Source organism: Helianthus annuus, chromosome 15, assembly GCF_002127325.2.
Source record: "Helianthus annuus cultivar XRQ/B chromosome 15, HanXRQr2.0-SUNRISE, whole genome shotgun sequence".
In the NCBI taxonomy this organism is placed as follows: domain Eukaryota; kingdom Viridiplantae; phylum Streptophyta; class Magnoliopsida; order Asterales; family Asteraceae; genus Helianthus; species Helianthus annuus.
The window spans coordinates 17,264,389-17,275,152 of record NC_035447.2 but is presented as its reverse complement, the minus strand read 5'-3'; the positions used below and the strand labels follow the sequence as shown (position 1 = coordinate 17,275,152).

Sequence of the window (10,764 nt, the reverse complement as noted above, 5' to 3'; positions counted from 1 at the left end):
ATATATATATATATATATATATATATAGGGGGCCGCTAGAATGAGAACCACCTCGAGTTGTAAGAAGCGCGAGAACTACTTGATCCGGGGCGAGGTGGACCAATTTTTTTTTCAAAAACGTAGATGCATGTATTATAAACACATTCGTAAATTTTTTTTTTTTAAAAAAAAGTATAGTTTTTTACACCACAAGTTTGTGGTTTACGCCGTAAATTTACGGAACTCGTAAACCACAAACTTGTGGTGTAAAAAACTACACGCACGACATTTTTTTTTAATTTTTTTTACGAATGTGTTTATAATACATGCATCTACGTTTTTGAAAAAAAAATTGGTCCACCTCGCCCCGTACGGTGTGGTTCTCGCGGTTCTTATAACTCGAGGTGGTTCTCATTCTAGCGGTCCCCTATATATATATATATATATATAGAGAGAGAGAGAGAGAGAGAGAGAGAGAGAAAGAGAGAGAGAGAGAAAGGTTAACATACAAAAAGCCTTATCATACATCACGTAGGAGACAATGGTAACCGTTGGATCAGGAGTATAATCACGCATGGGACCACATAATCACGCATGGGACCACATAATCACGCATGGGACTATAATCACGCACGTTCTATGATAATAACGCACGTTATATTTTTTGTCATGTATGTTAATATAGGTTAAGCGTTGAAGTACATTATACTTTCTATATATATATATATATATATAATATCGTAGCATTTGTTCTAAGTGACAATAAATGAAATTAAATGGTAGTGATGAGGTGGAGGAGAAGTGTTGTTAAAGTTAAGCCAATCAATCAATTCAAAGTTTGTGTTTATTCAACAACAAATCTTTTATCGTAGCGTAGCAAAAGGCCAAACAACAAACAAGACCCCTAACCTAAGCAGGCAAAGAACAAATAATTATAACAAATACAACGTGTATTTACATCAATCTATCCAACTAAGAGCATTCACATCCATGGCATCAAATTACATGTGTGTGTTTTTAAAATATAAAAAATATAAAAAGTGGTTGTGAGTGGATGAGAGAAAAAATATTAATGTTCATCTGTATATTTGCGGAGACACTGTTCACCCCCTATAATTTTTTAATATATTTTGAAGGTGGTTGTGAGTGCATGAGAGAGAAAAGGTTATGATAAAGGTATAACAAAATATTATTTAATTGAAAAATGAGAGAGAAAATGTAGTATTTTTTAGTGTAATTTAGGGTGAAAATATGATGGGATGGATGTGAATGCTCTAAAACATTTACAGAAACTTCTATTTCTAAATTCTAACCCACCCATATCCCCTCGATTTAACCTCCCCTAAAATGTCTTGCGGACTTCAACTAATCTGCTTGAAAACAAATTCATTTCTTCCTTTCCATATACACCAACACGAAATCATCACCAAAGCTTGAATGAGACCCTTAGCTTTCTTACCTAGATGCCTGAAATTGTGTATCTCCATAATATCTTTGAAGTCGAAAGCATATATCTGGGGCAATTTACACCAAGCGCTAACTACCGACGATACCCTCTTCACCACCGAACAAGCACTAAATAAGTGCTCCACATTCCTGATTAGACCTTAATAACCTTTATATCTGTTATATATAGCTGTCTAACTGGTTATCCTAGAGCATCTGCATCAATAAAAGAACGTAGATAAACGCTCACGTAAAACAACTACTTTTTCCTTGAAATATATGTTAATTGAATGATACTTCAAATATTGAAAAAACAAACATAAAAGAAATACATAAATATTAATAAGATCGTCATTCTTCAAGAATCAAAAGCATCTTTAACATCAAATATGGTAATGAAGTTCCTCTTTGATAAATTTCTGGAAATTATTGTATGATGAACCACCAATCTCAGTAGCTTCTTTTGCTTTTCTTTTCCATTCTTTAGCATTTCTTCTCATTTCCTTCCCCTTTTCCCCTTGCATCATCTCCCTAACAAGGGCTTCAACTTCATTTCTCTTCACATCATGATTAATCTCCATCCCAATCCCCCATTCGTTGCAAGCGAATCCACAATTTGTTTGTTGATCTGAAAAGAACGGCCAGCAGATCAATGGGACACCTTCGAGTATGCTTTCAGTCGTCGAGTTCCATCCACAATGCGATAAAAATGCACCAACCGAAGGGTGGGCCAGAACCTTTTCTTGATCACACCAACTAACCAACATTCCTCTATCCTTGATCTCTTCCAAGAATTCTTCAGACATAGATGTTGAATCCCCCATCGTCACATTGGGTCGAACCACCCATAAAAATGGTTGCACACTATTTGCCAAGCCCCACGCGAATTCATCAAAGTGTTGATTAGTCATGGTAGTTATGCTACCGTAATTGATATAGATAACAGACCCTTCTTTCTTTTGGTCTAGCCATTGGAAGCAACTCGAGTCTGGCCTCCACAGACTCGAGTTGAGTGATTGTACTGGACTTTCGTCCGGTACATATCTGGCTAGTAAAGGAAGAGGGCCTATTGTATATATGTTCGGGTAGTTGAATTTTGAAGCAATCGCTTTGACTACTTTGTGTTCCAATGCATCGAACGTGTTGAATATGATCGCGGGTGCATTTAAGTTGTTTTGAGCTTCCTCACCCATGAAATCGAACATGATATCGTTTGGATCCGTTGTTCTAATGAAGCTTGGAATATCTTTATAACGAAGATTGCTCATCCCCGGAATCCAGTCAATTGGTTTTTCTAGCGTGCCATCCGTTAGATAGCTATCATCTACAAAAGAATATATATATTTAGTGATCATACATTACATGTACGCCATCACCACTTTGGTGGGGTGGTAGAGGCTTTGTGCCTCTTGGGGAAAGACCAGGGTTCAAATCTTGACATATGGTAGAATTAATGTAATTTAGGAGTGTTTATGTAATCTTTGTCGTTCAAAAAAAAAAAAAAAATACATTACATGTACAAATCATAGAAATGTTTGGTGCATGTTCGTTATTTATAGAAATGAAGGTGTTCATGTTTTTCTATACATGTCCGCTCGTTAATATTCTATACGAACGGTTCACTAAAATACCATCATGTTTGTGTCTTGTATTTCAAAAGCAACAACAACTTATCTAAACCAAAGTCTAAATTGAAATTAGAAAACGAATAAATTGTAAATTAATATTAGTAATAAATAAATTTGAATAAATTCAAACAAACGAGCATAAATGAATCTAAATGAACGAACATGTCATGTGTCTATTCATGTCTGTTCACCGAACAAGGTGTTCATGTTTGTCTATTTATTAAATGAACGAACTTCTCATTGAATGGTTTATGAAGAGTTGATTAATCTTTCACTTTCTACACCACAACAGCCCCAGGCTAGTAGGAGGAGCCAAACCCGGGGCGAGCATGCTAGCGGCAGAAATATGAACGTTGGGGGGTGGGGGCCAGTTAAATCAAACTAAACTGAATCAAACAATATGCATATATTGAGTGTACTAACCTTTAAAGGGAACAATGCCCCTTTTAATGAACTCTCTATAATGCAAAAAACACATAAAAGCACAAGCCGGAGAAGTCCAAAACTGAACCTCCGGAATCCCTAAATCCCTAGCAGCTTTAATGGCAAAGCTCATCACACCATCTCCAATAACGCAGCTGACCTTCGGAACTCCGTCCGTCAAGTTCAGCCGACACAACAACTCTTTAAACGGACCCAAACAAGTCTTTCTGGTCATGTCACACAACATGGGCACGTCCTGAGTGGCGTCTCGATCCGAATGTGGCATACCATCCGGGATGGTCTCAAAACGGAAGCCCGGGATGCCCTTGACTGATTCAGGGCCTTTGGAACGGATGAGACGCCGGTGATTGAATTCGGTGTTGACAAAGGTTATGTGGAAGCCATGAGAGTATAGAAGTTTTGCAAGCTTCATGAAAGGGGTTACATGGCCTTGTGCTGGGTATGGCACAAGAACTGCATGAGGTTTGTTGCTGCAATCCATTTGGTTTAAGCTTAGGAACTGCCATTAAAGTGGTACCATTATATAAGCTCTTGGTGGTTCGAAGATGCGTTGTTTATGAGTATATTCGTGAATAATTTATTACAACTTGTAAAATTTAAAATTATTTTTAATATTGTTTTTACAGTAAGAACTCTCCAGACCTTTTAATAAGCTGAAGTAATACTCGCTCTTCAAAAAAAAAGCTCTTCAAAAAAAGCTGAAGTAATACTCGAATATTAGAATTCTGCTAGACGAGAATCATTCGCAAATCAAATTCAAGTTTCTGATGTAGTGTTGTTTAGATCTAAAATATCCCTTAAATTGTAAATATGTGTTTTTTTTTTTAAAGCTTGTGTTGAATTTATTATTGTCATATTAATTCACTTTGCTTATCATATAAAATTATTAATTATTAATTATTGTTGTTAATATTTAGAAAAAAAGAGGGTTATTGTGTTCTTAGAGCATTCACATCCTTTTCATCTTTTTACGGTGTAATTTATTAAAAATAACTATATTTTCTCCCTCCTTTTAATTAAATAATACTTTTATATAGTTTTATCATTACCTTTCCTCTCTTTTTCACTCACCAACACTTTCAAAATCTATTAAAAGATTATAGAGGGTGTACAGTGTCTCCTCAAATTTACATGAATAGTAACGTTTTCTCTCTCTACTACTCACAACCACTTCCAACCATCTACAATTTAATAATAGTTATTTTCAAAATATATTAAAAAGTTATCTCATAGAATTTGGGGGGCGGATTGTGAATGCTCTTAGAGCATTCACATCCATTCCATCCTTTTTTTACCCTATAATTTCACTAAAGGGTAAATTACTTTTTGAGTCCCTGTGTTTTAGAAGTTTTAACCACTTGAGTCCAAAAGCAAAAAGTTTAACGACCTGACTCCCCATAAGCATTTTCTTTAACCATTTGAGTCCAAATTTCTAACTCTATCCACCAAATCTGTTAGTTTTTAATGAAAAGACTAGAATGCCCTTGTATTTAAAAAAACATAAATATAAATAGACACAAAAGCTCTCATCTCTCCTTCAAATACACTCAGTTTCTCTCTCTCTCTAGAACACAAACACAAGACTCTAAATCGGACGGACCTTATACCACTACCACCATCACCATCAGAGCCAAACTCTAACGTCGCCTGCAATGCGCTACCACCATTACCACTGCGGCCTGCGGACCTGTTAAAGATGTAGGGTTCCAACGCCGCCTGCAACAGCCCTGTCCTGGCGGACCCTAACGCTGCCTGCAACGGCGCCAGCAACTGAATCGAAACCTTGGCCCTGAATCGAACAAAACCCCCATTTTTTTTTCTTGTTTTGGACAAAAACCCTAATTCAAGATCCTGTTCCACGAGTGGTGGTTGCTGCCATCGAGTTCATGGAGGTTTTTGGATAGGTTTTAGGTGGTGGGGATGGGTCAGCGGCACGGAGAGCAACAACAGCACCTGGACGTCTGCTGGTTTGCAATCTAAGTCTTCGAGTTCTTTGTCAAGGAAACAAAGGTAGCTCGTCTTCGAGTTCATTTGGATTTATTAATTGTAAGTTACTCGGTGATTAATAAAATTCTTTCACATTGATATCTTGTTCGTGACATGGCTTGAACATTTGATTATACAGAGATGGGTATGGTGGTGCAGTGATGGAAATCCACTGCAGCAATCTAACATGTGGGATATGGATCGGGTAGAGGTTGTTAATCGGAGAGAGGCCATGGCAATGGCCATGGAGGACTCCGTCACAGTGGTGGGGGTGAGACGGTTGTGGTGGGTGTTTGGAGGTGGCGGTAGTGCGATGGTGGTGGCAGTAGTGGGGATGATGGTGGAGCAGTGGTAGGGATGGTGGCTGCGCGGTTGTGTTTAGAGAGAGAGAGAGAGAGAAGAGACTTGTACTGATGTGCATATAAGACTTGTACTTTATGTGTAAATGACCAAATTACCCTCATAATTAATAATTAACAGACTTGGTGGATGGAGTTAGAAATTTGGACTCAAATGGTTAAAGAAAATGCTTATGCGGACTCAGGTCGTTAAACTTTTTGCTTTTGGACTCAAGTGGTTAAAACTCATAAAACACAGGGACTCAAAAAGTAATTTACCTTTCACTTAAAGGAACTACATTTTCTCTATTCATTCAATTTTATAATAGTTTTTTTAAAACTTTTATCATTACTTTTTCTCTTTCTTCCACTAACAAACACTTTCAAAATATATTAAAAATTATAGAGGGTGAACAATGGCGTCTCAAATTTACAGATTAACTATAACATTTTCTCTCTCCTCTGCTCACAATCATTTTCAACCACTTACAAACACTTTTCATAATATAAAAGGCTCTTTCATAGAATTTGGGGAAGAATTGTGAATGCTCTTATAATGTATTTCAACCACCAAATCGTTAATCTCATCCATCGTAAAAAAGCCCTTAAAAACACACAAGTTGAGCACTTACTTATAGACATGTTGGTTTATATTTGGTGTGTATTGTATGTTCCTTTTTTGGTGGATGTTAACTTTGGTGCTACTAGCGCCTTGCTAGATTTGTAAATAAAACTTTTGTTGGCCATTAAAAAAAACTTAACAATAGACAAGCGTGTAGGTTTCGTAGTTCAATTTTTTAACAACCTTTTGAATTGTGGTTGTTTCACATTAAAGTGTTTCATGAGTATACAAAATCAATAATTGGATAAGATCAGTGAAGGGGTATGATTCCAAATCCCGCACTAACTATTCGGGTTGCACGCGGGACCATACTCATATCATACCATTTTGGTTGCTTTCTCGACCTCGCGCCGGATAATCAGGTGTAATCTAGGTCGCGCATGAGGTCAGGGTTAACACATAATCAGATTTGACACTTAAATAGTAACGCCCTACTTCTTCGTACTTTCCATAATTAGAAAGCGTTGTTTGTATTTCTATTTTTTGAAGTCTTTTGTTCTTGTAATCGTCCTTTCGTTGTAAACATTGTAAAATCCGAGACTTGGATCACAATAAAATTCGTATTTCTTTACATTCATGTTATACACATTTTATACATGTTCATACATTTAAATTCGTGAAACAATTGATACATTATTCGTAATTCTTGAAAACTATGTGTTATACTTGCAACTTCATGATATATGCGAAACATACGTCTTTTGGATGCATACCGTACTTATTTACGACATACATATGCTAAATCATACTTCATCATACTTGTTTTATGTTATTCATACTTAACAAACCTTATACTATGCTTATATTTCATGAAATACCTTTGAAACACCTTAAAACTATCAAAAAGAAACATAAGGGGCCAATATTGTCAACATTTCAAACTTAATCCCCAGCCCCCACTCACCCGCACCCGCGACTCGCCCCCTGGTGGCTCGCGGCCCTCGAGGCTGCCAGATCTGCAGCCAGCGTGATCAGCAACGATTATTTGTCCGCTTTGTGCTTGTTTCTTGCATTAAATGGCCACCAACTCAACCCTAAATCATCCCCTATAAAACCCAAGCCTCCTCCACACATTTTCACTTTGCAAACTCACTTAAACACTCCATAATCAGCTGGAAATCAGTAGCAAAGACAGAAGTGTAACAAGTTACAAAAGTGAGCATAACCTCACTTCTACTTCTCTTTTTCACTCATTCTTTCTCCTTTGCACTTGGAACAACCTTAGGTGTGTTTCCATAGGTTTTCCATGGAAAACCAAGGCTGGAACATCAACCAAATAAGGTGAAAAGTACAAGGAAACTTTCTGTTTTGATTAAACACTTGTTAAACTTACTTGAACTTGAGATTTCTCAACACATTCCTATGTCCTTATGCCACTAATAAAGACCATGATTATGTGAGCTTAAAAAGAAGGTTGTGACATATTAATCCAGAGGTTTAATCCTCAAAAACTTTCTATTTTAATAGGGTTTTAACCCACAAGTGATGAACAAGTCTTAGACTTGAAGTTGTGTGATTATATGGTTAGCTTGGGATATCCTACCTTTAAATCCACACATCACTTGATGTTTTCTTAGTTAGCTAGTATGTATTTCATTTCCTTATGTATATTCATGACCATCCTTGTTGTGTTATGACAACTTGTGTCTTGGTGAATATAAAAGAGGTTCCTGAATGGAAGATTTATCTTCCTACCTCATGTATGACTTATATGATGTTCTTGTATTATTATTGGACTAGAAACTTATAATATATACCATATAACATATATAATATCCAAGTAACCAAACCTTTGATGATGACCTAGTGGTCATTTGTCAAATTGTTAAGTTACATCATCTAAGACCTTAATAACTTATTATGATTCTAATGGGTATTTTAACCCATGAAAACATTCTAACCCTTTTGGGTTTCATAGTGTCAAAACAAGTATTATGTTCCAATTTTTAATATGTCTACTTTTCATGTACTTTAAACTCCAAATCCTTAATCCTCCGTTAACATCCAATACTCATACACCTATGTTTCTTCGTGTAGAAGGACTTGGTGCTCCACTCTAATCAACCAACAAACACTCGCGGATTTATCAAGTGGAAGCTTGCAAAACCGTGAGTATACCCGACCCTATTTTACTTTTAAACACTTTGGGTGCAACATGTATTTATACAAAACACGCAACACTTGAAACTATTTTAATCTCTATCTATGCTTAACATGAGACTATATGATGCTTGTTAATCTCGTATGCTATGTAAACTTTTGTGTCAATATATGCTCATTAACTTTGCTAGCCTACATTAATCTCCATGCTTAATGACCATGTTTTTTTTTATTTTATCGTATTTTTATTGTGTGACAAATTTTACCTGACCCGATTTTTTTTTTACATTCGGTCCTACGATTATAGAGTATCGAAAAAAATGAACCCACATAAAAAATTCCTAGATCCGCCACTGATTACATCCTAAGACTTGTACGTTTGAATGTGTTAGGATGTAAAGTGTTAGTTTGTGTGTGGATAGAAAGGAATGTATGTACGTTTTAGAATTTAGTATATCTAAACAAATGAAAATTATATATATGTATACATGGGTTTTAATATTTATGAGATTAAATGATGCTAACCAAGTTACTATTAAGAATGAAATGAAAGTGTAGGTATATTGACTATGGGCTCTCGAAGAGTCGAACAACAATGCAACGATTGAATTCAAAAGGATAACAGAATAGATAATATGTAGAAAGAACGTGATGTAGAAGTTAATTATGTATATTTTTGATTTATGTAAGGTGTCACCAAGGGTGGGAGTTGGCTACAAAGTGTACAAAGTCATAAAACACCATAATTTCAGTCAAAAAACACACTCAAAACCCACAAATAACAAAGTGAATATTACTAAAACACCATATTTGTGGGTTTTGTGTTGTGTTTTGGATGATAAGACTTTGATTATCGCATGACTAACATTAGTGTGTTTTATGTTGATTATCATGTTGTGTTTTATATTCATAGTTTTACGATGGTGTGTTTGAAGTTTTTAAGGACTGTTAGGGTTTGGATATTGTGTTTTAATGATCTTCACTCGGTTATTTGTGGATTTTGAGTGTGTTTTATGGCTGAAATTGTGGTGTTTTATGACTTTATACACTTTGTAGGAAAAATGGACTTTGTAGCCGAACCCCACCCGTGTCACCAATTACTAATTATTAATGATGTGGATGTATACGATGAATTCAGGTTACACGGATCAACTCTATCATGTAATGCAAGCGGTTGGAGATCGAATTAGGACGAGGATTGTACGGGAGCGAGGTCGTATAGTTTGTAAAAGTAGGTCATGTTTTATTCCTTAAATGAGAACGAATAACGTAATTATTGTAAAAGAATTATCTTAGAAAGGGACTTTCAAGTATGTTAAAATGTTTATAACAAAAGAAATTTTATGGTTCGTATTTTCGGCTGCGTCTTTTCGGTTAAAACGTGTTAGGGACTTACACTTTTGGAGAGGGTAATTTAACATAATATATCTTAAAGACTAATTACATTTATGCATTAATATAATGTAGGTATTTAAATATGATAATACTTAATTTAAATAGTATTTAGTTATAAAAATATAAACAGTAAATGTAGATGTTTTGAAGAGCGCAATCTAACCCGATAGGCCTTAAACATTAATTTTATGTAGGTATTATTATTATTACTATGTAAATATTTTGTAATTACATATATAAGTATTTAAATAGTATTATTCTATATATAAATAAGCAAGTTTTTTGTCCATAACCACTTGTACCTTGTGCTTTCAGAGTTTTTTTTTTTTAAAAAAAACTTGATTTTTTACTTTTAACCCAAAGGTTTTTAGCTTTTGTAATTTTAACCCTACTACATAATTTTTTTTTAACTTTAACCCAAAAGTAAACTTGATTTTTTACTTTTAACCCAGAGGTTTTTAGCTTTTCCAATTTTAACCTACATAATTTGTTTTTTAACTTTAACTCAAAACTTTTCATTATTTGCAATTTTACTTCACAACTTCTGTCACTTATACTTTTCATCTTTGGCAAATTTTCTTTTTACGTATAGTTCTAAATTTTTTGACTTAATACAACGCAACGTACGAGTGTGGTTCAACTTTTTATGTTTTGTTTCACATTTTGGAAGTTAACACGGCGCAACGTGCATGTGTGGTTCAACGTTTTTACCTCTATTTTTTCATGTTTGACAGGTTTATCGGAGCATGCAGATCCTAGGTCGAGTCAGTGTTGGTGGTCGATGACGGTTGTGTGACATTAGTACTATTTGACATCGTTTTACGCC

At 35.3% G+C, this 10,764-nt stretch overlaps 1 protein-coding gene across 1 annotated transcript; it reads right to left on the bottom strand.

Annotated features, from left to right (window-relative positions):
* Nucleotides 1-1,676: 1,676 nt before the first annotated feature.
* On the bottom strand, nt 1,677-3,978 carry LOC110910928 (linamarin synthase 2). Its single transcript, XM_022155506.2, has 2 exons — nt 3,477-3,978; nt 1,677-2,749 (listed from the first exon to the last, which is right to left on the bottom strand). The coding sequence occupies exons 1-2, from the start codon at nt 3,976-3,978 to the stop codon at nt 1,809-1,811; spliced, it is 1,443 nt and encodes a 480-aa protein (XP_022011198.1). The 3' UTR covers nt 1,677-1,808.
* Nucleotides 3,979-10,764: the final 6,786 nt, after the last annotated feature.